This window comes from Manis pentadactyla, chromosome 9, assembly GCF_030020395.1.
Source record: "Manis pentadactyla isolate mManPen7 chromosome 9, mManPen7.hap1, whole genome shotgun sequence".
NCBI lineage: Eukaryota > Metazoa > Chordata > Mammalia > Pholidota > Manidae > Manis > Manis pentadactyla.
Window position 1 is genome coordinate 91,642,791 of NC_080027.1, and position 27,654 is coordinate 91,670,444.

The 27,654-nt window shown below is 41.0% G+C and overlaps 1 protein-coding gene and 1 pseudogene across 2 annotated transcripts; both read left to right on the top strand.

Annotated features, from left to right (window-relative positions):
- Positions 1–2,253: 2,253 nt before the first annotated feature.
- On the top strand, positions 2,254–27,202 carry SDE2 (SDE2 telomere maintenance homolog). Of its 2 annotated transcripts, XM_036902934.2 has the most exons (8): positions 2,254–2,435; positions 16,076–16,193; positions 18,612–18,723; positions 19,043–19,212; positions 19,358–19,453; positions 20,008–20,122; positions 22,686–23,181; positions 26,877–27,202. In XM_036902934.2, the coding sequence occupies exons 1-8, from the start codon at positions 2,316–2,318 to the stop codon at positions 27,096–27,098; spliced, it is 1,449 nt and encodes a 482-aa protein (XP_036758829.2). In that variant the 5' UTR covers positions 2,254–2,315; the 3' UTR covers positions 27,099–27,202. The 2 variants fall into 2 exon arrangements, with proteins under 2 accessions (XP_036758829.2, XP_036758905.2); XM_036903010.2 differs by lacking the exon at positions 19,358–19,453 and having other exon boundaries at positions 2,257–2,435.
- On the top strand, positions 23,189–26,800 carry LOC118921349 (serine/arginine-rich splicing factor 6-like; annotated as a pseudogene).
- Positions 27,203–27,654: the final 452 nt, after the last annotated feature.

Genomic DNA, 27,654 nt, shown 5'->3' on the forward strand with positions numbered 1-27,654 from the left:
AGCTAGAGTCAATTTTTTGGAGAAGATAGGCACAAACAAACCCAGTGTGTTTTCTTGAAAAGAGTGCCAAATGCGGTCCCAGGAGCAGGGCTACATGGCTTTGATAGTAGAGGAAGTGGCCCCCACCCACTCACCACTTAGTTGTCACAGCCCTACATGTGTCTTCCTGTTCCTTCCCTACCTAACACTATGAGGTGGAGGAAGGTGACGGCAGTTGTTTCTATTTTTCATAGCCACTGACCAGCCTGCCCACATAACAGTGTCTGCTGGACACCACCACATACTCTCAGCCACCCAGCTAATCAGCTGTCTCTCTAGATTTTTTTCCACTCATGTGCACTGGGTTTGTGGCCATAGCCCTAATTTTAGTACCTCAAATCCTTCATTATTTAAATGAACTTAATAATGATCAATCCAAGTTGAATTTTGCATCCTTAGGATAGAAAGTGTTATATTAGTGCAAAATAGGTTTCTTCAGATGGACAAATATTAGGAATAATTAATTTGACTTATTACCTTAGTAATTCATCAAATATCCAACTAATATTTATTTAACATGTACTTTGCATGTATCATGGTGCTACGTGCTCATTGTGGTTTAACTACAGATTATATATTGCTCAGTAAATCTGCATCTTTGAAAAGTTAATAACACTATTTCAAATGGTAAATGACAAGTGTCTGTTCAATACTAAATTCTCGATAATAGGAATTTAAATAGAACAAGGGGATAAAAAGTGAACAATTTTATTCAGACTTGTTTTTAGAAACAAGGACTAGATATAATGTTAGTAATTAATGTGTGGACTTTATTAAAAAGAGACTAATTAATCCTTGCCATATACAAACCATTGACCTGAAGCAAAAATGTTACCTAAACCTAAATTGCTTCTTTCTCTGGTTCCTTGTAGGAAAGGAAGACTCCAGACCTTTGTAAGAGTCATTTTTGGTTCCCAGAAAGAAGAAATCATGAAACAAAGAGAATTAAGACTCAGATCTCCGTAGGTTACTTGTTACCTGTTCAGTGACAATGAGGATGGAGAGCTGGGGAGAGTATAGAGACACTTTAGTTTCTAGAGCTTGGGCTGCTGCTAATATACCTGGTGAGACACCTACAGACTTTAGGATCGCCATGACACCCCTTTTGCAAAGACACTACTCCCTAGGAACATCTTTATCATTTTGTGTAATTTTTCTTTCTCTTCTGTAATTTCTACGGAGGCCCTTTCTTTCTCTTATTTTCCATGTAAGTGAAGTAAAGAGAACAGTTAGAATCCATAACTTCACAGGCTTTGAAATTCTATTTTGTTCATACCGCCACAGTTAAATGATTTCTGAATTGTTGCTTTCCTTTCAGCAAATGAGTTTCATTAATCTGAACATCAGAGAATGCGGTTCTGTGGGCCAATACATTAGTGTTTAGCAGGCTCAGCTATCTCCTTAATAACCCTGTCTTCACACTCGTGTCTTTTAAACTGTTGAAGGTTTCAGCAATGCAATAATCTCAGCAACAGTAAATATTAGGGACTGCGGATTCCCAGAGCCCTGAAGTCCTGCTATGCAAATCTGCGCTAGTGTTTCCATGGTGCAGAATAAAAGTCACGGCAGGGTCTTGGAAGCAAGCGGCATTGCTACGAGCGTCATCCCTGTTATGCCTTTCACAAAGCCCACTTGCTGTGAGACAGTCTGAAAACAGGGCTGCAGTGGAGATCGCGGAGCGCGAACCCTAGCAGCCGGACGCCCTGAGCGCAGAGGAAGGGAACCTCGGGGACCGGCAGGAAAGCCCGGCCACCGTCTGGTGCCCTCCTGAGGTCGCTTACTTAGCCCCCCAGTGTCAGGAGGTCCCTGGGGTGAGGAACGGCCCCCTAAGCTGCTTCAGGGCTGGCAGCTTCCCTCCTTACGACCCCGAGGAGCGAGACCTTCTCATGCAGTGATTCCCTGCTACCCCCAAATAAGCGCGCAGGTGGGCGGAAACGGCCAAAGCTTGGCACTGAGCGAAGGGTCTCCGCCTTATTACTGGCAACCTGGTCACTGGAGCCGCCCCGCCACCTTTAGAGCTGGTCCCGCGGGCCCCGCCCTAGCAACCTCCCCTAGCAACGACCCGACCGGCTCCGCGCGCTTATCTGCCTGCACCAGGCGCTTCCGGTTCCCCTCCCCCGCCGGCAGCTCGCGGTCCGCCACGTGATCGGCCCGGAGGCTGGGCGGGGCAGCGGAAGGCGCGGAGGCGGGGCGACGGGAGGCGCGGCGCGTCATCTAGGTGCGTCGCGGTTGCTGCGCCCGCTGTCCACGGTCCCGAGGCTCGCGGACTACGGAAAATGGCGGAGTCCGCGTTGTTCGTGTGGCTCTGCGGCCCCGGTTTCGGGTGCAAGGCGGTCCGGTGGGGTTCAGCCCCGTGCTCCGTGCTCGATTTTATCCGCCGACACCGCCAAGATCAGGTGAGGGTCGCGGGTCCTGGAAGAAAAGGGGAAAGGGCGGGAAGGATTGGGTGCAGAGAAAGTCTGTCGGGGGCGCGTCTTTGAGGCTTTCAGTTTTTGAGGTTGAGGGTTCCTCTGTCTTAAGGTGCTTCAAAAACTGATGCTAAGGCCTTCTTTTGCTGTTTTTGTTTTGTGGCGGTGGTGGTTTGTTCTCCTCCCAGAAGGGAGGAGGAAAAACCTTCTGCCCTCAGGCGCGTAGTCCAACCCCGCGTCTGGACTAACAGAAAACGCCTGGTGACCAGATGACTTTTAGGGCTCATTTCCTTTCATTTTCCTTACATTCATTCTGTGATTGTGTGACGTGTATTTTGACCACTCATCACACAGACCTTTCAGCCTAGGAGAAGTATGTCATATCCAAACTCAGGCCAAAGGACGGCTGGGAAGGGAAATGGATTCGACTGGTCACTGGCTGGCGCCAAGCACTTAAACATGTGTCTTTCTGAGGGCACGGGTTCTTAGGGCCTGCTATTTGGGTATTTTCACCAATCATTGGATGGTCTCATTTGTCCATGCTTATTTTTGAAAACCTGTTGTGGACTTATAAAGTTACATGTATGTTTTACCTAATTATCAAGCAAGCAAGCTTACCAACTATGAGTTATTAAACCTGTTTAGTTATCTAAAGAATTTGGTGGTCTCCCTGAATCTAATTTTAATTTTGGCACTTGATCTAGTTCTCTGTTTTTCTTTATATCCACATCTCCAGTGTGCTTCGCTCGGCTGTTTCCTCTGCATGTTATTTATAGGCTTAACTAACCGTGTTAACAGTGTAATCTAAACCAAATCTTTACTTGGATTGGTTCCATGAAGAAGCAAAGTGTGCTTGCAAATCATCCATTCTAAAGACTGTCAGACCTGTTTTTGACCATTTGGATGTGGCTTTATTTTACAAAATAGTTAGATTTTAATATCTCTGAAAATAACTCATCTCTTGAGTACAATTTTCAAACTTAGATTTGATTCAAAGTGAGACCAGAAAAAAAAAAAGATCTTCATTATGAGGAGTATTGGGGAAAAAAATTTTAAATAAGAAGCCAGAAATATAAATGGATTCAGTCAGGTACTCAAGAAACATGACCATAACAAGTGTAAACAGAAATAAAAAACTTATAAAAGGGCATTTTTATGAGATACTAGAACAAATAAAAATAGGCTAAAGTTCACAACTATGTTTTTACAGCAAAACTCTTCTAATACATGATAAATTTAGTGTTAGCTTTCACTGAGAGAGTAAAAATCTGCCCTGCTGTTCATCGCGCTGGGATAACAAACCCAGATAACGCCAGCCGCAAAGGTGACAGGAAACAGTGTTTCTCCCAGGGACATGTGCAGGGGTGCAGTGTCCTAATGACTCCCTTGAAAGTCGGCTGCTTTCTTATTCACTGAGAAATCTTGATCTCAAAAATTACAGACTCTAAGAAACTTTGCTGTTTGAAGTTCTGTCAGGAAGAATGAAGCGTCCCACTCTTGCCTGGAGACTCTACCTCACTTTGATGTAGAGAAGCACTCTCGATTTCCACCGTGCAGAGCTGCAGATTAGGTTTCTGAACTCAACATTCCACATTTTATCTTAACTCTGGAGTTTTCAAGGAGACAGGAGCCTGGATTGACTTCCCCTTTTACACACAGCCCTGCTTTGTCTTGAGCTGCTCAGATTTCACCTAAACTCTACCCTTACCCCAAATCTTCTAATAACTCTCTCTGTTGTGGGTGAAACATTCCCTGATTCTCTGGTGTGCAGCACTCCTTGTTGCAGTGAGTCAATAAATTTGACTTTGTTGGACTACAGGTTTGTCTCCAGTGGTCTTAGGCTGATTGAGCTTGAAGTGCCTTATAACACACAAATGGTTCAAAACAGTTAACTAACTCTAAATGTTCTTTGTTCTTTTTTTCTACTAGTGGTTATTAATTGACAAGAATCTTAACTAGAAAATGCTATTTTGTTGATTAGTTGTTTAAAAAGCAGTTGTCTGGAAATGAAGTATGATGTATAACCTTTCTGCCTTCATATTAATGTGTAATAAAGTTATTTAGAATTTTAGAAATACCATATCCATTAGACATATAAAATATTAAAATAAACTAAGGTAAGCTTTTAATTTGTAAGCATTAAACAAATACAAGGTTATTACATATCTCATTTAATCTTTACAACAGCTCTTTAAAGTAGTACTTTACAGACAGCAGTAGTCCTTCATGTTAGTCACATTATTGCATAGAACCTGAGTTCCTGTGCTCATCTGTCCTGAGGTCACATTTGCCTGGGAAAACTCCAGTCCAACTCTCCACCCATTCTGTGTATCATCTGGGCAGTGACGGTGGTTGGGAAACTAAAATCACACAAAGCAGTGTCACTATGAACTCACAAACAGAACCTTCGTGCTTCTTAGCAGCTCCCCAGTGTTTCCCTAATCCATTGTGGGCTTTCCGTGGGTTGTGAGACTGCTGAGAATGTTGATCCAGGCAGCCCTCAGGCAGCTGGACAGAATCCAGCGGTGTCTCAGTAGCTCTGCTTGTTTCCTCCAGAGTGCCACCCACATTTTTCATGTGTGTGATAGCATGGTGTGAAATGGGTTTGGAGGCATGCTTAGTTCACTACTCTTTCACATTAAATCTCGTTCTTCTTTCATCCCCAGGACCATACTTTGTTACTTTGTTTTCCCTGAGAAAGTACAAGGCAGTAAGGAGGGAATTTCCTTGTCCTCATACCTGTCATACTTGTCATATATTCAGCCTTCTCTTTTTTTTTCCCTTTTTTCTTTGATTTTATCATAAATCTGTTTTTTTAACATTCTTTTTTTTAATTTTGTTATCATTAATCTACAATTACATGAAGAACATTATGTTTACTAGGCTCTCCCCTTCACCAAGCCCCCCCCACAAACCCCATTACAGTCACTGTCCATCAGCGTAGTAAGATGTTGTAGAATCACTCCTTGTCTACTCTGTGTTGCACAGCCCTCCCCTTTCCCCCACCCCCCACATTATACATGCTAATCACAATACCACCTTTCTTCTTCCCCGCCCTTATCCCTCCCTACCCTCCCATTCTCCCCAGTCCCTTTCCCTTTGGTAACTGTTAGTCCCTTCTTGGGTTCTGTCATTATGCTGCTGTTTTGTTCCTTCAGTTTTTCTTTGTTCTTATACTCCACATATGAGTGAAATCATTTGGTATTTGTCTTTCTCTGCTTGGCTTATTTCACTGAGCATAATACCCTCTAGCTCCATCCATGTTGTTGCAAATTGTAGGATTTGTTTTCTTCTTATGTCAGCCTTCTCTTTTATTACAGTGGATGAACTGTCATTATTTTACAAATTGCTCACAGTTGTCTTTCACTTTGCACAGTGTCCCATCCCCTCTTGAAGGACCCATTTTAGCATTAGTTCTCTCTGCCCTGCATTTTCTAGTGATTTCCCTTTTTGCTGGATCACTAATACCAGCATGCACACTTGAACCCACATTCCAGCTGTCACCTCATTTTCTCTGGTTCTCATTATCGTTGGACATAAAACTCTTCTCCTTAATTAAATCTACTCTATTTAGGCTTTTGTTTCCATCACTACAGCAGAACAGCTTTCATCACACTGGCCAGTGTCTTCATGTTGTCATCCAATGATGAGTTTCCAGTTTTCATCTTGCATGGCCTGTCACCATCAGTTGGCACAACTGACCATTCCCTTCCTGATACACTTTTTCACTTGTCCACATGACACCCTCAGTGCTCTTCCACCTCCCTGGCCTCTCCTTTCTGGTCTCCTTTGCTGCCCTGATCTCTAAACCTTGGACTGGCCAGGGCTTAGTCTTCAGGTCTTTTTTCTATTGCCCCTGCCCTGTGATTTCATCCGTTAAGTACCATCAGTATCCTGGCAACCTTTAAATGTAAATCCCCAACCCAGACCTCTCCCCCACACTCCCAACGTTGTACTTGACATCTCGGTTTGACTGTCTAATAATACCTCAAACCAACATATCCAAATTGAGACTAATTTTCTCCCCAAATGTCTTTTTTCTTCTTAATAAATGGCCGCTCTGTTTTCCCATTATAATCAAACCAAATTCTTGGAATCATCTCTAATTCCTCTACTGACCTCACTTCCCTGATCCAGGGCATTAGCAAATCCTGTTGCATCCACCTGCAGAGTATCCTCAGAATCTCATATTTCTCATCACTTTCTCCTACTACCACCCTGGTACAAGTAGCCTTTATTTCTGACCTGATTATCCCAGTAGCGTCTCACTGAGCTCCTTGCTTTTATAGTCTATCTTCAGTTTAATAGCTACAGTGATCCTTTAAGAGCGTAACTCAGATCTCAATTTGTTAAAGCCCTGCAGTAGATTTGTTCAGAGTAAAATCCATTGTTCTTACAGTGGTTTTCAAGGCCTCATCACTCCCCTTTTGCGTCCTTCATTCTAGCCACGTGGGCGTGTCGCTGCTCCATGAGTACTCCTCACTGCTGCTGCAGGTCCCTGCGTTTGTGCTCTGCTGTCTCCAGTGTGCTTCTCCCAGAGAGCCATGTGGCTTATTCTCTTCCTGTAATTCTCTGCTCAAATGTCATTTGATTAGAGAGGCTTTCCTTGACTAACTGTACATAAAAAATAGTTTACCATCACACCCATCCACTTACCCTGTCCCCTTCTCCCTACTTGTCACCACTTGACATAATACATGCTTTGTTCATTATCTGTGTTTCACCACTGGAATGGAAACTCCATGGGGCAGGATCTGTATTTGCTGTGTTATTCACTGTAGTATCCCAACGCCTGCAAAGTACCTGCAAATAGTAGACAATTACTGTTTGTTTAATGAATTAATGGTTCCCATTGAAATAGCTGTGTGATGTGTGATTCAGAATGAATGTCCATTGTTTCCACTTCAGGAAGATACCAGCAGTGCATTTTTCCTTTCTATTGGTGTTTAGATCTCTTCATTTTTGATATTGTAAATTCAATTGTGTACCTCCTAAGTTCCATCTAGTTTTGGAGAACATTCTGTTGTCTTATTTTACATCATCAGAAGCTTGTCTAGAAAGATTTTTATTTTCGTCACTTGATCTTGTTTTTTTAATATACAGAGAGCATTTGGTGGTACTTAGTCTTCTGTAATAATTGGTTGTAACCCAGGGGGCTGCTGACCAAAGAGATGAGTACTACCGCCAACTGGCAGTAAGACTTGTCCTAAGACTATTAAAGCTCGTATAGGTGTATTAGTAGCCATACTGTTGTCTGCTCCCCCTGCCTTCTTATCCTGCCTACACTTTTCAGGACGTATGTTGCCACTTTTAAACTTAGCAGCAACTCTGGATGTTCAGTTTGATATTACTTATGTTAAAAGTCAAGCAAAGGTGGCCTCATAGTTACTGGATCTGAGCCTGTACAGTTTCCTACCTTGATTCTGATTTCCTACTACAGAAGGAGAAAAAAGCAGGTTTTATTTTCACCTAAAAGGTGAAAAGTTCTATATATCATGACTAGCTATTAGGAAAAAATGGTATCCAGAATACATCATAAGAAATGACTTTTTTCTTTTAGTAGTTTTCATTTTCAATTCAAATATTAATTGGATTTGTGGAGCCAACATGGCGGCGTGAGTAGGACAGTGGGAATCTCCTCCCAAAAACATATATACTTTTGAAAATACAACAAACACAACTAGCCCTAAAAGAGAGACCAGAAGACGCAGGACAGTGGCCAGACTGCAGCTACACCAGCGAGAACCCAGCGACTGGTGAAAGGGGTAAGATATAAGCCCCGGCCCGGCGGGACCCGAGCGCCCCTCCCCCCAGCTCCCGGCGGGAGAACAATAGGCAGAGTGGGAGGGAGACGGAGCCCAGGACTGCCGAACACCCAGCCCCAGCCATCCGGGCCAGAGCGCAGACACAGTACATGCCCAGGGGGCCCTGGATACTGGGGGAACAGGGAGTAAGACCTCTGAGCGGGTGCTGAAGCTGATGCCCCTGTGACAAAGAAAAGCGGGGGCTTTTTGAAAGTCTTAAAGGGACAGGGACTTAAAAGCTTGACGGAAACAACCCAGGTCACAGTACAGCAGCTGGAAATTACAGGGAAAACCGGGTACACTAACCCCCTGGGCAACAGCTCTGAGACCCCTCACGGAGGCAAACAGTCAAGCAGCCCCCCCATCCATTACCCCACCGGGCACTGCGAAAGCAGAGAAGCAGCCTGAGACAAATTCCGCCCACAGAAAGGGAAATTTCTCCCTTCCGGCCAGGCAAGACACAAAGACCCACTCTACACGCAATTACCCAACACAAGCCACTAGGGGTCGCAGTTGTCCCAGTAAAGAAAGGCCAGTAGCAAGTGAAAATTTTGGCCCTCCCATCTGACAGTCAATAGCACCTGTCAACATGAAAAGGCAAAAAAATATGATCCAGACAAGACTAACCCAGACAGCTTCGGCATCTGCTACATCTTCCCCTGAGAAGGAATCTGGGGAGATAGATTTAGCCAGTCTACCTGAAAAAGAATTCAAAACAAAAGTCATAACCATGCTGATGGACTTGCAGAGAAATATGCAAGAACTAAGGAAGGAGAATTCAGAAATAAAACAAGCTCTGGAAGGACTTCAAAACAGAATGGACGAGATGCAAGAGACCATTAATGGACTAGAAAACAGAGAACAGGAACGCAGAGAAGCTGATGCAGAGAGAGATAAAAGGATCTCCAGGAATGAAAGAATTTTAAGAGAGCTGAGTGATCAATCTAAAAGGAATAATATAAGAATCATAGGTATTCCAGAAGAAGTAGAGAGAGAAAAGGGGATAGAAAATGTCTTTGAAGAAATAATTGCTGAAAATTTCCCCAAACTAGGGGAAGAAATGGCCTCTCAGACCACAGAGGTACACAGAACTCCCATGACAAGGGATCCAAGGAGGGCAACACCAAGACACATAATAATTAAAATGGCAAAGATCAAAGACAAGGACAAAGTATTACAAGCAGCCAGAGAGAAAAAAAAGGTTACCTACAAAGGAAAACCCATCAGGCTATCATCAGACTTCTCAACAGAAACCCTACAGGCCAGAAGAGAATGGCATGATATACTTAATGCAATGAAACAGAAGGGCCTCGAACCAAGACTACTGTATCCAGCACGAATATCATTTAAATATGAAGGAGGGATTAAACAATTCCCAGACAAGCAAAAGTTGAGGGAATTTGCCTCCCACAAACCACCTCTACAGGGCATCCTACAGGGACTGCTCTAGATGGGAGCACTCCTAAAAAGAGCACACAACAAAACACCCAACATATGAAGAAGGGAGGAGGAGGAATAAGAAGGGAGAGAAATAAAGAATCATCAGATTGTGTTTATAATAGCTCAACAAGCGAGTTAAGTTAGACAGTAAGACAGTAAAGAAGCTAACCCTAAACCTTTGGTAACCACAAACTTAAAGCCTGCAATGGCAATAAATTCATACCTTTCAATAATCACCCTAAATGTAAATGGACTGAATGCACCAATCAAAAGACACAGAGTAATAGAATGGATAAAAAAGCAAGATCCATCCATATGCTGCTTACAAGAGACTCACCTCAAACCCAAAGACGCGCACAGACTTAAAGTCAAGGGATGGAAAAGATATTTCAAGCAAACAACAGAGAGAAGAAAGCAGGTGTTGCAATTCTGGTATCAGACAAAACAGACTTCAAAATAAAGAAAGTAACAAAAGACAAAGAAGGACATTACATAATGATAAAGGGCTCAGTCCATCAAGAGGATATAACCATTATAAATATATATGCACCCAATACAGGAGCACCAACATACCTGAAACAAATATTAACAGAACTAAAGGAGGAAATAGAATGCAATGCATTCATTCTAGGAGACTTCAACACACCACTCACTCCAAAGGACAGATCCACCAGACAGAAAATAAGTAAGGACACAGAGGCACTGAACAACACACTAGAACAGATGGACCTAATAGACATCTACAGAACTCTACATCCAAAAGCAACAGGATACACGTTCTTCTCAAGTGCACATGGAACATTCTCCAGAATAGACCACATACTAGGACACAAAAAGAGCCTCAGTAAATTCCAAAAGATTGAAATCCTACCAACCAACTTTTCAGACCACAAAGGCATTAAACTAGAAATAAACTGTTCAAAGAAAGCAAAAAGGCTCACAAACACATGGAGGCTAAACAACACGCTCCTAAATAATCAATGGATCAATGACCAAATCAAAATGGAGATCCAGCAATATATGGAAACAAATGACAACAACAACACTAAGCCCCAACTTCTGTGGGACGCAGCAAAAGCAGTCTTAAGAGGAAAGTATATAGCACTCGAAGCATATTTAAAAAAGGAAGAGCAATGCCAAATGAACGGTCTAATGTCACAACTATCAAAATTGGAAAAAGAAGAACAAATGAGGCCTAAGGTCAGCAGAAGGAGGGACATAATAAAGATCAGAGAAGAAATAAATAAAATTGAGAAGAATAAAACAATAGCAAAAATCAATGAAACCAAGAGCTGGTTCTTCGAGAAAATAAACAAAATAGATAAGCCTCTAGCCAGACTTATTAAGAGGAAAAGAGAGTCAACACAAATCAACAGTATCAGAAATGAGAAAGGAAAAATCACAACAGATCCCGCAGAAATACAAAGAATTATTAGAGACTACTATGAAAACCTATATGCTAACAAGCTGGGAAACCTAGGAGAAATGGACAACTTCCTAGAAAAATACAACCTTCCAAGACTGACCCAAAAAGAAACAGAAAATCTAAACAGACCAATTACCAGCAACGAAATTGAAGCGGTAATCAAAAAACTACCAAAGAACAAAACCCCCGGGCCAGATGGATTTACCTCGGAATTTTATCAGACATACAGGGAAGACATAATACCCATTCTCCTTAGAGTTTTCCAAGAAATAGAAGAGGAGGGGATACTCCCAAACTCATTCTATGAAGCTAACATCACCCTAACACCAAAACCAGGCAAAGACACCACCAAAAAAGAAAACTACAGACCAATATCCCTGATGAACGTAGACGCAAAAATACTCAACAAAATTTTAGCAAACCGAATTCAAAAATACATCAAAACCATCGTACACCATGACCAAGTGGGATTCATCCCAGGGATGCAAGGATGGCACAACATTCGAAAGTCCATCAATATCATCCACCACGTCAACAAAAAGAAAGACAAAAACCACATGATCATCTCCATAGATGCTGAAAAAGCATTTGACAAAGTTCAACATCCATTCATGATAAAAACTCTCAGCAAAATGGGAATAGAGGGCAAGTACCTCAACATAATAAAGGCCATCTATGAAAAACCCACAGCCAACATTATATTGAATAGCGAGAAGCTGAAAGCATTTCCGCTGAGATCGGGAACTAGACAGGGATGCCCACTCTCCCCACTGTTATTTAACATTGTACTAGAGGTCCTAGCCACGGCAATCAGACAAAACAAAAAAATACAAGGAATCCAGATTGGCAAAGAAGAAGTCAAACTGTCACTATTTGCAGATGACATGATACTGTACATAAAAAACCCTAAAGACTCCACCCCAAAACTACTAGAACTGATATCGGAATACAGCAAAGTTGCAGGATACAAAATCAACACACAGAAATCTGTGGCTTTCCTATATACCAACAATGAACCAACAGAAAGAGAAATCAGGAAAACAACTCCATTCACAATTGCATCAAAAAAAATAAAATACCTAGGAATAAACCTAACCAAAGAAGTGAAAGACTTATATTCTGAAAACTACAAGTCACTCTTAAAAGAAATTAAAGGGGACACTAACAGATGGAAACGCATCCCATGCTCATGGCTAGGAAGAATTAATATCGTCAAAATGGCCATCCTGCCCAAAGCAATATACAGATTTGATGCAATCCCTATGAAACTACCAGCAACATTCTTCAATGAACTGGAACAAATAATTCAAAAATTCATATGGAACCACCAAAGACCCCGAATAGCCAAAGCAATCCTGAGAAAGAAGAATAAAGTAGGGGGGATCTCACTCCCCAACTTCAAGCTCTATTATAAAGCCATAGTAATCAAGACAATTTGGTACTGGCACAAGAACAGAGCCACAGACCAATGGAACAGACTAGACAATCCAGACATTAACTCAGACATATATGGTCAATTAATATTTGATAAAGGAGCCATGGACATACAATGGCGAAATGACAGTCTCTTCAACAGACAGTGCTGGCAAAACTGGACAGCTACATGTAGGAGAATGAAACTGGACCATTGTCTAACCCCATATACAAAAGTAAACTCAAAATGGATCAAAGACCTGAATGTAAGTCATGAAACCATTAAACTCTTGGAAGAAAACATAGGCAAAAACCTCTTAGACATAAACATGAGTGACCTCTTCTTGAACATATCTCCCCGGGCAAGGAAAACAACAGCAAAAATGAACAAGTGGGACTATATTAAGCTGAAAAGCTTCTGTACAGCAAAAGACACCATCAATAGAACAAAAAGGAACCCTACAGTATGGGAGAATATCTTTGAAAATGACACATCCGATAAAGGCTTGACGTCCAGAATATATAAAGAGCTCACACGCCTCAACAAACAAAAAACAAATAACCCAATTAAAAAATGGGCAAAGGAACTGAACAGACGGTTCTCCAAAAAAGAAATACAGATGGCCAACAGACACATGAAAAGATGCTCCACATCGCTAATTATCAGAGAAATGCAAATTAAAACTACAATGAGGTATCACCTCACACCAGTAAGGATGGCTGCCATCCAAAGGACAAACAACAACAAATGTTGGCGAGGCTGTGGAGAAAGGGGAACCCTCCTACACTGCTGGTGGGAATGTAAACTTGTTCAACCATTGTGGAAAGCACTATGGAGGTACATCAAAATGCTCAAAACAGACATACCATTTGACCCAGGAATTGCACTCCTAGGAATTTACCCTAAGAATGCAGCAATCAAGTATGAGAAAGACCAATGTACCCCTATGTTTATCGCAGCACTATTTACAATAGCCAAGAATTGGAAGCAACCTAAATGTCCATCGATAGATGAATGGATAAAGAAGATGTGGTACATATACACAATGGAATACTACTCAGCCATAAGAAAAGGGCAAATCCAACCATTTGCAGCAACATGGATGGAGCTGGAGGGTATTTTGCTCAGTGAAACAAGCCAAGCAGAGAAAGAGAAATACCAAATGATTTCACTCATCTGTGGAATATAAGAACAAAGGAAAAACTGAAGGAACAAAACAGCAGCAGAATCACAGAACTCAAGAATGGACTAACAGGTACCAAAGGGAAAGGGACTGGGGAGGATGGGTGGGTAGGGAGGGATAAGGGGGGGAGAAGTAGGGGGGTATTAAGATTAGCATCCATAGCGGGGTGGGAGAAAGGGGAGGGCTGTACAACACAGAGAAGACAAGTAGTGATTCTACAACAGGTTGCTACGCTGATGGACAGTGACTGTAAAGGAGTATATAGGGGGGACCTGGTATAGGGGAGAGCCTAGTAAACAAAGTATTCGTCATGTAAGTGTAGATTAATGATTAAAAAAAAAAAATGCAGTTCCTATGTGGTGACCTCTAATGAGTTCTACACAATGATATAAAGGGCATATAAAAGTGTAGGCAAAGGGTCTGTTTGTGTTTATACAGAGGATCAAAGCCTAATTTGGCTACCCCGAAAATGAACTAAGATATGATATGAAAAAGAACTTCCAACATCAGCACTCTCGGGAAGACTCATGACAGAAGATGATCAGAAAAAAAAAAAAAAAAAAAAACTTCAACAAAGATCCACGCACTGTCACAGGTGTAGATGCACTCATCCCACCAGTTCCTGGACTTGCCATGGGAAAGATGAAGGAGATATCTAAGCTGGCCTGTGCATGCAGTAAAACAAAAATTGGACTGGATCTATACTGTTGGAACTCAACCAAGAATTAGGAGAAGTGCAAATTGTAGCACTCCAAAATCTTACAACCACAGACTATTTATTGTTAAAAGAACATATGGGATATGAACAGTCCCCAGGAATGGGGTGTTCTAGTTTATCTGAATTCTCTCAGACTGTTTAAGTTCAGTCGGACAATATCCACCATATCATAGATAAGTTTTCACAAATGCCTAAGGTGCCTAACTGGTTTTCTTGGTTTCACTGGAGATGGCTGGTAATTACAGGTATGCTTTGGTTAGGTAACTATATTCCTATTATGTTAATGTGTGTGCACAATTTAATTAGTCGTTTAAAACCTATCCATGCTGAAGTTACTCTACAAGAAGATATGTCAAAGAAATAATCAATCTTCCCAGGTTTTCTTCTGCCTGCTACTTCTGTAGCTTTTCTTCTTCCTACCTAATCACAACCTTTAAATAGAACTCGTGCCACATGTCGAATTTACCGAGTATCATAATTCTTCCAAGTGGTAAAGACACCTCAAGACAAATGCTGGGCATAGAAGCCACAGGGCATAAATATGCAAAGAAGTAAAAAGCTAACCTTTTCAAACGATAAGGCTTCTCTCTCACTTACCAACTTCACATTTCCCTGTATGGCCCCGGAAGATGACTGGTTAGCCAGAGACGGGTAAGATTCCTCAAGGGAGGAACAACCTAAGACAGGCACAGTCGCAGGGGGCCATCTGGTGAGAAAATGGGGAGCAGCAGAGGTGAGGCTTAGAACCTCCCCCCTCATGTTCTGAGAGAAATCTTCTGCATACATGGATGTTTATTGCCCTCGTCTAGCGCGGATCAACACACAGTCTACAGGCACACACCTGATCATCTACATTTGCTCTCTTACAACACTAAACTCTGTTTTCTACCTTTATCTCGTATCTACCTACCACTTCAGCATTTTATTAAAAATAATAATAATAGAGAAATGTGGTATCCACATATAAATCAGGTTTAAAAATCAAATGAATATTCATATTTGAACTGACTGTGTATAGTTCATAATGCATGAACAAAACCGAAAGCTTCTGTGATGACTGCCCTTGCACTGTTCACCATGTAACTTATTCACTATGTAAGAATTTGTACTCCATGTAAGAATTTGTTCGTTATGCATCAGAAGATTGGAGACTGACGAAAATTGGGCTTGGGGTGGATTAATGATTGTGCATTGAGTATTGACCCCCCTATACAGAGATTTGTTGTGGTTAACAACTATTTGATCAATAAATATGAGAGATGCCCTCACTATATATATATATATATATATATATATATATATAAACACACTTCCAATTGTAAAATAAATAAGTAACTGGGATGTAATGTATAGCATAAGGAATATAGTCAAAATATTGTAACAACTTGGTATGGTGATACCTGGTACCTAGAAATATCATGTATATAAATGTTGAGTCGCTGTGTTGTACACCTGAAACTAATGTAATGCAATGCTGTTGTGAACTACCCTTCAATAAAAAAAAAAAAAAAAAAAAAAAAAAAAACAAATATTAATTGAACATGCACTGTCTGCTTATAACTGGAGTAATAAAAAGATAGTAAGGTAGACCTCTTCTGCCAGAAACTTGTATAATCTCATAACAACCACAAACTTGTCTTTAGGATGTTCCAGTGGAATGCTTCTTTGTGAAATGCAATGGATCACTCATTAACACCAACGACATGGTGCAGCATGGAGCTGTTTATAGTTTGGAACCCAGACTTTGTGGAGGAAAAGGAGGTACAATATGAATGTTGACTGCTTAGTGGTAACACGGTTGCACTATTTAGCCAATGTATTAAATTAACAAACTCCTTGGTCTCTATAGTATGCCAGCCCTGTTTTGCCTTATGAAATCCTTTATTTACTTAACCTAATTTTGAAGATTAAAGTCTTTTTGAGGAAGATACTGTCTGATACAATTCCCACCTTCTCCAGCCAGATAGTTCTTGGGCAATCTCAGCTCTAAAACTTTGGGGAGGATTAGGTGAAGAGAGATAATCATTATTCTGTCCAGTTTGCTGAAGAAAGAGTACAAGCAGATCTCCTGCTTTTATCAGGATTTTTTTTTTGGTATCATTAATATACAATTACATGAGCAACATTATGGTTACTAGACTCCCCCAATATCAAGTCTCCTGGTACCACATACCCCATTATAGTCTCTGTCCATCAGTGTAGTAAGATGCTATAAAATCACTTCTTGTCTTCTCTGTGTTATACTGCCTACCCTGTGCCCCCACCCCGCTACAGTATGTGTGCTAATCATAATGCCCCTTTTTCCCCTTATTCAGCCCTTCCCACCCATCCTCCCCAGTCCCTTTCCCTTTGGTAACTGTCAGTCCATTCTTGGGTTCTATGAGTCTGCTGCTGTTTTGTTCTTCAGTTTTTTCTTTGTTCTTATACTCCACTGATGAGTGAAATCATTTGGTACTTGTCTTTCTCCGCCTGGCTTATTTCACTGAGCACAATACCCTCTAGCTCCATCCATGTTGTTGCAAATGGTAGGATTTCTTTTCTTCTTATGGCTGAATCATATTCCATTGTGTATCTGTACCACATCTTCTTTATCCATTCATCTACTGATGGACACTTAGGTTGCTTCCATTTCTTGGCTATTGTAAATAGTGCTGCGATAAACATAGGGGTGCATATGTCTTTTTGAAACTGGGCTCCTGCATTCTTAGGGTAAATTTGTAGGAGTGGAATTCCTGGATCAAATGGTATTTCTATTTTTAGTTTTTTGAGGAACCTCCATACTGTTTTCTACAAAGGTTGAAGTAATTCATATTCCCACCAGCAGCGTAAGAGGGTTCCTGCTTTTATCAAGATTTTGTCTAGTTATTGTGGCTCCAAGGGAGGTCTAAAGTCACCTACAAAATACAGTTATTTACAGATTTGGGTAGATAAAGGTTCTGGTTTTACTAACATCTAAGAAGAAAGAAAAGAACTACAAGAGCAAGACCTGCATATAAGCAATTCTTGGTAGTTCTGAGGCACTAACATGTAATACCTAAGCTTTCTCAAAATCTACAGTGATTTGGCTTGGTTTTCAGAGAGCTGACATCTCCCATAAGCATCCTGATGTTTGAAATCATGTCAATAAGAATGAAGCTCATCATAACAGCCAGTGACAGCGTAAAATTACCTTTCCTTTTAAACTTACTGCAAAATCTCAGCATATAACTTTTTAAAATTAAGGTATCATTGATATACAATCTTACGAAGGTTTCACAGAGCAATATTGTGGTTACTACATTCACCCATATTATCAAGTGCCCTCCACACTTCATTGCAGTCACTGTCCATCAGCATAGTAAGATGCTATAGAGTCCCTACTTGTCTTCTCTGAGCTATACTGCTTTCCCTGTGATCCCCCTATACTATGTGTGCTATCATAATGCCCTTTAATCCCCTCCTCCCTACCTCCCCACCCCTTTCCCGTTGGTAACCTCTAGTCCCTTCTTGAAGTCTTTGAGTCTGCTGCTGTTTTGTTCCTTTAGTTTTTGCTTTGTTGTTCATACTCCACAGATGAGTGAAATCATTTCGTACTTGTCTTTCTCTGCCTGGCTTATTTCACTGAGCATAATACCTTCTAGCTCCATCTGTGTTGTTCAGCTTATAATTTTTTTTATTAAGATATCATTGATACACACTCTTATGAAGGCTTCACAAGAAAAACAATGTGGTTATTACATTCACCCTTATTATCAAGTCCTCCCATACCCCAATGCAGTCACTGTCCATCAGTGTAGTAATGCCAGAGAGCCCCTACTTGTCTTCTCTGTGCTATATTGTCTTCTCCATGACCCCACACACACCATGTGCACTTATCACAGCATATAATTTTTTAAATTATTAATCTGGTACTCTTAGGATCTCTGGCCCTGGGTTAAAGCCCTCTGAAATGCCCAATGTTGTAGGTACAGCATTTCAGAAATATGAGAGGAGCGGATGAAAGGCAGCATGAGGTTTGAATCAAGTTTATCACTACTTTCACCATTCTGCCTGGGTTAGAATCTTGATATCATATCCTTAAGAAAAAAACAGAAGAAAGAAAGCAGATCATCTAATTTTGTGATGCACTGTTTCCACAAATTCAGCATTTATCGTCCTTGTGCTCTTCTCAACCTGCTTTCTCCAAACATATTTGCTCAGGTTTTGGATCTATGCTTCGAGCACTGGGTGCCCAGATTGAGAAGACAACCAATCGGGAAGCTTGCAGGGACCTCAGTGGAAGGAGACTACGAGATGTCAATCATGAAAAAGCGTAAGAGGCCCACTGTTTTTTTTTTTTTTGAAGAGAGAAGCATTCTTTCTTATCAATAGTGGTCATACACATGCCATGCATATCAGGTATGTAAGTATGTAACTTGGAATACATGTGTTCTGATGGATTGGAACCAGATTCAACCTTTTCTGTAATCTAATCACGTGAGTGGTAGTCAGGCCCAGTGCAGTAGGTCATGGTAAGCACGGTGCCCTCTGCGGCAGTATCACATTGTGCACTGAGTTGTTGCAAGGGGCTTTGTACTGAGAAGCTATGTGTAATGTGTCCATTCTGGCACATCGCCTTCTGTCACCCTCAGAATGGCTGAATGGGTGAGACAGCAGGCTGAGCGAGAGGCTGAGAAGGAGCAGAAGCGCCTGGAGCGACTGCAGCGACAGCTGGCAGGGCCTGGGCACTGCCTCACTAGCCCTGGCTACCAGCAGCAGTGCCACGAGATGGCAGAGCGCCTGGAGGATTCTGTCCTCAAAGGTGAGGAGGGTTCTGTAGTGTTGCCCGCAGGCACCCTGAAGCGAACTTCTCCACACTGCCTCACAGTATGCACAAAAAGCAGGGCTTACGCCTTCTTGGGTACAGACCTCTGGAAATCTGATGAAACCTATGGGTCTCCCCTTAGTAATGAACACAGGATGTCTAGCAACCCACAAAAGCACACATACTCACACAGTCTGGGCATATGGCCCCCTGAATTCTGTGGGCCAATGGGCCACAGGTAAGAATGTTTTCTGTGCTTCGTGGGGATAAGCTGAGTCTTCAGGGGCTGTCTAGTAGACTTCAGTGTATTTGCTTCCAGCTTTAGTCAGATTTTTTTTTTTAGTGGTTTTTAATGAGAATAATTGTCACTTACTTATATATTTTTTAGCATCCAAAGCATTATGCTAGGGCTGTTATGGGTTCAACTGAATAAGACGGAATCTTTTCCATCAAATAGGTTATGACATTACAGGGGCAAGACAGATGTATGCACATAATGTGCACAAGGGGATGAATCATGAGGTTTGGAGAGGGCCAGGTATCTCCTGTTAGCCTAAAAGTTACACATTGGACATTGGTGTTGTAAAACCTTGGTTCTGGAGTCAGATGCTCGTTATTTCAAATCTGTGTAAATTTGAGATTAGTTTCATTTTAACCATACTAAATTTTTGTATTTAAGATATTTAAATCTGGAGCTTTAGATTGCAGCTCCTATTGCAATTTAGATTATTTATTTCTTTAATTACACTTAATCTTGATAGTAGAAACTGAGCCTTTAAAATTTCTGGCTAGGTATGCAGGCTGCCTCCAGCAAGATGGTATCAGCAGAAATCAGTGAGAATCGGAAACGGCCTAACAAATCAAAAACAGACAAAGGAGCCAGAGCAGAGAAAAGGAAATGCTTTTGGTGAGTATGTTTCATTTTTTTCCAGGTTGGACCGTGAGGGCTGACATGATAGATGTCCTTGTCTATCGGTATAAACACATTTCTGAGTAATGTTTGATGGGAGCTCAGAAATTCCCCAGAGTACTTCAGTCCAGGTTTCTATGGTTGCCGCATTGTGCACACCTGCAGTGACTTCTCTGTTGTGAGGGGCATAATAATCAAAAGGACAGTTGTTTGCTCTAGAGTGAAAGATCCCATAAAAATAGCTTTATACTCAAGTTTCTATGTGATGTTGAAAGAGTTAACTTGCAAACATTCTGGGCAGAAGCTGTGGCTGTACTTTCTAGGTTGTTCTGTCTTCTCCGTGGTTTGTCACAGTTGTCCCTAAGGCCTTTGGTCACTTTTTAGCCCTGGCTTCACCTCTTGCGCACATGTAGGCGAAAAGCACAGCAGTACTTTGTCTTACCCATTCTTCTGATCGCTTCCCCGCCCTTCCCAGATGGTTCTCTGGTTACCAGTGCAGTTCCCTTGGGTCAAGTTCTAGAAAATGGATCTCCCTTCCTTGTTGCCCTCCCCTTGGAGGATAGAAAAGTAATTATTAACTAAAGATTGGGTGACTGTGAGTCCAGCATAGAATTGTGTGTTCTTTCTAAAACAGGCATTAAATGTTCCTGAGAGAAAATGGTATTGTGGTTTTTTAAAAATCAGGTTTATTGAGGTATAATTTATATACAGTAAAATTTACCCTTTTTGACTGAGCAATTCTATCTGTGAGTTTGGAAGATAGTCATGTAACCATTATGAAAATCAAGATACAGAGTATTTCCGTCACCCTGAAAAATTTCCAGGTGCCCTTTGTAGTTAATTCCCTTCCCCTACCCACCCCCTCCGACCCCCACCTCCCCGGCAACCACTGATCACTGGTGTGATGTTTGTTCCTGTGGTTTTGTTTTTTTCCAGAATGTCATACCGCCTTTTGTGTCTGGTTTCTTTCACTTAGCATAATGCTTTTGAAATCTGTCAGTGGTGTTATATCTCTCAGTAATTCATTCCTTTCTGTTGCCAAGTATTAATTACATAGTATGACTATGTCCACCATTTGTTTATTCACTCTCCAGTTGATAGACAATTGGGTAATTTCCAGTTTGGAGTGATTGTGAATAAAACATAGGATTTTCTTTTAACTGTTAATTATTACTGTATCTAATTTCCAACAGTTAAAATTCATGCATTCTAGGAAAACTTTAGGCAAAATCAATTTTGTTTTAAACGATTCACAACTTTAAAAAGTTCCTCTTGGATCTTTGGGATGGTTGGTTCCAGTCTCACTGAATATTTTTTTCCTTCTGTTTATACCTCTGGAATATTTTTTTCTCAAACTTACCTACTCTCCATCTTAAGCTAGCAGATACTTCTATTCAGACAGCTTCTGTTCCCTGGACAAACTGTCCTTTTTTTAAAAATCGAAATATAGTTGATATACAGTCTTATAGTGGTTCAAGGATACAGCACAGTGGTTCAGCAGTTACCCATATTATTAAATCCTCACCCCTGTAGTGCAGTTACTGTCAACACAGGAAGATGTTACAGAATCATTGACTATATTCTCCATGCTGTACAGCCATCCCTTTGACCATCTTATATTGTGATTGACAATTTTTGTGCCCTTTTATCCCCTCTCCCTTAGTAATCACCAGTCATTTTTCAGTGTTTATGAATCTCTATATTTTGTTCATTTTGTTTTTTTACATTTCACAAATAAGTGAAATCATATGGTATTTGTCTTCCTCCGCCTGGCTTATTTCACTTAGCATAATACCTCTAAGTCCATCCATGTTGTTGCAAATGACAGGATTTTGTTCTTTTTTATGGCTGAATAACATTCCATTGTGTATATATATCGCATCTTTATCCATTCATCTGTTGATGGCACTTTGGTTGCTTCCATATCTTGGCTATTGTAAATAATATGACAATAAACATAAGGCCACATATATCTTTGAATCAGGGATTTTGTTTTCTTCAGGTGAATTCCAAGAAGTGGAATTACTGGGTCATTTATTATTTCTGTTTTTAGTTTTTGAGGAACCTCTGTACTATTTTCCACAGTGGCTGCACCAATTTACATTCTCACCAACAGTGCACGAGAGTTCACTTTTCTCCACATGTTGTGGAGAAACACTTGTTATTCCTTGTCTTTTGGATAGTGGCCATTCTAAGTCATGTGAGGTGATACCTCATTGTGGTTTTAATTTGCATTTCCCTAATGGTTAACAGTGTGGAGCGTCTTTTCACGTGTCTGTTGGCCATCTGTGTTTCTTTGGGAAAATGTTCAGGTCTTCTGCCCATTTTTTAACTGGGTTATTTGCTTTTTTGGTGTTGAGTCATATGAGTTCTTTATTTTGGATGTGAACCACTTATGGATAAATTGTTTAAAATACATTCTTCCATACTGTAGATTACCTTTTTGTTCTCTTGGTGGTGTCCTTTGCTGTCCAGAAGCTTTTTAGTTTGGTGTAGTCACTGTACCTCTTTTTTAAGTAGAAACTGTAAATGGTGTAAACCTTTCCGTTGCTTCTGATAGGTTGGGTTTGGAAGGACTAGAGACTGCAGAGGGGTCCAGCACCGAGAGCTCGGATGATGACAGTGATGAAGCACCTAGTACCTCAGGAATGAGGTTCCATGGTCCAAAAACTGGCAGTGACAGTGTTGAGATGGCATTCAAACTTCCCAATAGTTCTCAGAAGAGTACAGACTCTAGATCTCAAGAAGAACTACGGACCCCAGAGGCTGACCCTGGGAGCAGTATTTCAGAAGATTTGTGTGCTGAGCTGGGAGAGACACCTGCCAGGGACATCGTGGAAAGGAAGATGGCTCTAGAAATACAGAACACCCAGGAGGAGGAGGAGGAGGCAGAGAGGAAAGAACCCATAGAAAAGGAAGTAGCTGGGACAGGACTGAATAAGGAGCAAGAAACAAAAGAAATGACTGATGGAGAAAGAGCTGCCAAGGTAGCACCTGGAGAAGGCGGGGAAAACACTCCTGTTGCCAAACTGGAGGAAAGCCAATCAGGAAACACAGTAAGTAATTTTGGGGGATTGATGCCTAGGGCCAACTTGCTTAATCTCATTAAAATTATTAAAATGAAAATGTGCTTATTACCGTCTGCTGCTTAGTGGAAAGACTTATTTAATAATCAGAAGTACAGGTAATGGTGAAACTTGCCTTGTCCGCCCCCCCACCCCATCCCGCCAAAATCCTTAGTTTTTTTTTCTTTTTTTTTGTGGGTTTTTTTCCCCCACTCTGGAATTTATTTTATTTTGCCACCAGGTGGTGTCCTTGGTTCCATATTACATCAGTTCTAAGATGCATGTTTATCACATTTTAATATCTCTGTATTTGGATGTATATCACATATAGCTTAATTGGTATTGTTCTTTCTTAATAGCATATACAGTAATAAGCCATATTATAAATGGCATTTTTGATTTCATGAAGTGTGCTCATTTTTCTATCACTAGATCTCTACTCAGTTTTTCTCTCTCATGTGAGATACTGTTTGAATAATTGTTGTTAGCTGTATATAAAGATATTTCTGTAGAAAAGACCAGCTCCTTTTAATAATCAAATCTAAGTCCTGTATTTCAGCCTTCTGAGAATTTATTTTCCTTGAGCGTACTTTTCCTTAAGTACTTGATTATTCCGTTTTCAGTGAATACCTTCCAGTAGAGACATCATTAATGTTTACTCTTTGATCTAATCATTTGCTTTCTACCATAGATAAAACCTGAACATCTTGGTTTCCTTTGATACACACAAAGCCTGTCATGGTCTGTTTACCCAGTACCTTCCTTATACCAGTAAATAAGCAGCACTGTGGAGGCTGCCCTTTCTGGGGAAGATAGCAGAAAGTGTTATGCTAAGGGCTTTACATGGACCCTCACACTGTGTCTGGAGTTATAAACTTGTAACTTTTATGTTACACACATATATATTAGGGGCTTTATCCTGACTAAAGTCTTGGAAAAATGAACAAAGGATCTTTTATGAATAAGTATTGAGTGACTAAATCCTGATTTGACTTTCCATCTTTGAGTCTCTTAGCCGTGGAGATTTTGTTCTTGATGTTCTGGCAGTAGCTATTGTATTTATTAACAACCATGTGCAGTTCTCCAAAGTGGTGTCCTGGGACTTGGCCATGAATAATGAAGCCAAGATTTACTCCAGAAATCTAACAAAATGACTTTTTTTGTTTTAACTAAGATAAACTAGAAAGATATAGTCTGTCCCTAGAGCTGTTTAATATTTTTTTAAAAAAATTTACTGTGAGAGAAAATTATTGTTCTTTGAATATACATTTTTAAAAACCCTAGGTGTTGACACTTTTATTCTTTGCAGAACATCCATCCTTAGAAGTATTTAATTTTGTCTTACAGTCTGTGAAGTCTAGTTGGTGGAGAGAAGAGTTGCAAGTCTATTGAATAGCATTTGAATCTGTTGAATTATAAACACAGGAACTCTTATTAAAGTCTTTAACTAGAAAGCATTAAGATTATGGAATTAAAAGATTCACAGGAATGGGAATCTCATTAAAAATTGAGCTTTGGACAACCCCGTGCGTTCCGCGTCCTTGGGACCCTGGGGCGGGCGCAGGTCTAGGTTGGGCATGGAGGAGCCTCCCAGCCTGGGCAGGTGCAGTGTCCGGGGTCATTTGACTCCACTGTCTCTTGGCCCTGCTGCCTTCACGCCTGGCCGGGGCCGCCATGGAACGCCCCAGTGCAGGGATTGTGTTTGACCAATGGGGCTGGGGCTGTGTCCACTGAGGCTAAGATGACTGCCTTTCCTGATTGGCCTTGACTTTTCCATACATTGTGTGACCCCTGCCCTATGACCCTTTGGCTGACCTTACTGGAAGCCATGATGACAGCAGCCTTTTGCCATTAGACACAGGGTGATGGTGAGGATTCCAAAGGTCAGACAAAACTGGTTAATCTGAACTAGGTGACTGTTACCTTGCATGTTTTGTGGCCAAACCACTACCAAAGAACCTCACACTGTGATGTGGTGGAGGTGGTACAGCAGTCGGAGAACCTCAGGCAGAGACAAATATGGACAACCTGTTCGTACAGAGTTCTGACTTATTGTAGAAAATCTTTCTAGTCGTTGTAGTTGGCAAGATTTAAAGGATTTCATGAGACAAGCAGGGGAAGTAACCTATGCGGATGCTCCTCACAAAGAACGCACACACGAAGGTGTGATTGAATTTCGCTCCTACTCTGACATGAAGCATGCTTTGGATAAACTGGATGGTACAGAAATCAATGCAGAAATATTAGGCTCATTGAAGATAAACCACGAACAAGCCATAGGCAGTCTTACTCTGGAAGCAGATCAAGGTCACGATCTAGAAGAAGGTCCTGAAGTAGGAGTCGCAGGAACAGCTGCAGTAGATCGCGAAGAATCTCTAAAAGTCGCTCCTAGTCTTGGAGCAAAGGTCGATCACGTTCTCAATCAAAAGGCAGGAAGTCTAGATCAAAAAGCAAATCCAAGCCCAAGTCTGATCGGGGCCCGCGCTCGCGCTCTCGAAGCAGATCTAAGGATGAGTAGGAGAAATCTCAAAGCAGATCTCGTTCTCATTCTCCTTCTCCCAAAGAAAATGGGAAAGGTGATATAAAGTCAAAATCTAGATCAAGGAGCCAGTCTTGTTCCAATTCACCTGTACCTGCTCCACCCTCAAAGGCTCGTTCTGTGTCCCCTCCACCAAAAAGAGCTTCAAGATCCCATGCTAGATCTCGTTCAAAGTCAAGGTCATGGTCCAGATCAAGTTCCAGAGATTAACCCAGACCTCTATGTTCTTTGCACACTATTACAGAACAACCTTCCTACTTGCTTAGGCAGTTACTCTTCCATATTTGTACTTGGCCTCTTCTGTAAGAGGAATCTACTGAAAACTGGGGCACACAGAAATTTGATTTGTGACCAAATTTGATGGAAAAAATGAGGTTCTAAAGGAAATTGTGGCATGAAGTCAAAGACCTTTCCCTTCTTTATAGAATTACATGACTTTGATTTTATAGCTTTTGAGCTAAAATAACTTTTGTAAAGATTAAGCTCATTTAGATTTTTTTCAAGTATTTCAGCAGGATCTGCTGCAGGGGTTTTGTTGTTTTGTTTGCTTTTAAATTAACCGTTTCAAGCTTTGAATACTTAAGGCTTTAGAGGGAGAACCCAATTTTCAATTATGTTGGTTTTTTATAAAGCTTGAGTTATGTAAGATTTAAATAAAAGTTTGCTACCAAGGTGACTGCCTTATTGAATAGGTCACTACTAAATTCCTTTAAATATTAATATTTGTGGAACAATGTAAATACTACTTAAAGTGTGAAAGAAGGCAAGCCTCAGACCAGCAATAAATTATTCAGTTTGGGAAAAAAATTGAGCTTTGATGGGTGCTGCTCTTTTCTGTAGTAATAGTGTGGGGGTAGGCTGTGTGTACTTTGCTGTTTGAAATTTTACTGGAAAAAGAAAAAATAGTATTAATCTGTCAGGAATCCTGTAACCTCTCTTATGGATGCTTATTCCTAAATATATAGATGAAAAATTGATATTTGTTGAAACTGCATGTGGAATAACAATTAGATTATTTTAATTCAGTAGCAGGATATGGCTAATTAAATGAAAAGTCCTTGAAAAACAGAATGTGGTTGACAATCTTTATTCAGAGGAAGGAACATGATCTAAATATTTGCTTTTCTTTTCCTTCCCCCTCCCTCAGGATGTTGGTAAGGAAACTATAGATTTACAGGCATTCCACTCTGCTGCAGAAATGGAGCTGCTGGGTTTGGAGAAACTCAAGTGGGAACTGATGGCACTGGGCCTGAAATGTGGGGGCACTCTGCACGAGCGGGCAGCACGGCTCTTCTCTGTCAGAGGACTGGCACAGGGGCAGATAGATCCAGCTTTATTTGCCAAGCCTTTGAAAGGGAAGAAGAAATGAATTTTATCAGAGCTGATTTCCTACTTCTTTATAGTCTAGTACTTATGACCTACATAATATTGACTCGTGGCCATTTTTCCTGTTGACATTAAAGCTGATTTTTTAATAACCAGTTCTGATTATCCTCTTTAATTATTGTATTCATAGAATTAATGTGTGAAACCATCTGGGCCTGAAGTTCTCTTTGTGGGAAGGTTTTCTTTGTTTCTTTTGCTATCATTAATGTACAATTACATGAACACCATTATGGTTACTAGACTCCCCCTATTATCAAGTCCCCACCACATACCCCATTACAGTCACTGTCCATCAGCGTACAGAGTCACTACTTGTCTTCTCTGTGTTATACTGCCTTCCCCATGTCCCCCTCCCTACATTACACATGGTAATTGTAATGCCCCTTTTCCCCCCTTATCCCTCCCTTCCCACCCATCCTCCCCAATCCCTTTCCCATTGGTAACAGTTAGCCAATTCTTGGGTTCTGTGAGTCTGCTGCTGTTTTGTTCCTTCAATTTTTTTCTTTGTTCTTATACTCTACAGATGAGTGAAATCATTT

What these genes read in the sequence shown, in the direction of transcription:
- SDE2 (XM_036902934.2), top strand. Translation starts at nt 2,316, where the DNA reads ATGGCGGAGTCCGCGTTGTTCGTGTGGCTCTGCGGCCCCGGTTTCGGG. An exon ending in TGTGGGCCAATGGGCCACAG is followed by an intron (nt 19,454 to 20,007) that starts GTAAGAATGTTT and finishes ATTTCTGGCTAG; the next exon opens with GTATGCAGGCTGCCTCCAGC. An exon ending in GAGAAAAGGAAATGCTTTTG is followed by an intron (nt 20,123 to 22,685) that starts GTGAGTATGTTT and finishes TGCTTCTGATAG; the next exon opens with GTTGGGTTTGGAAGGACTAG.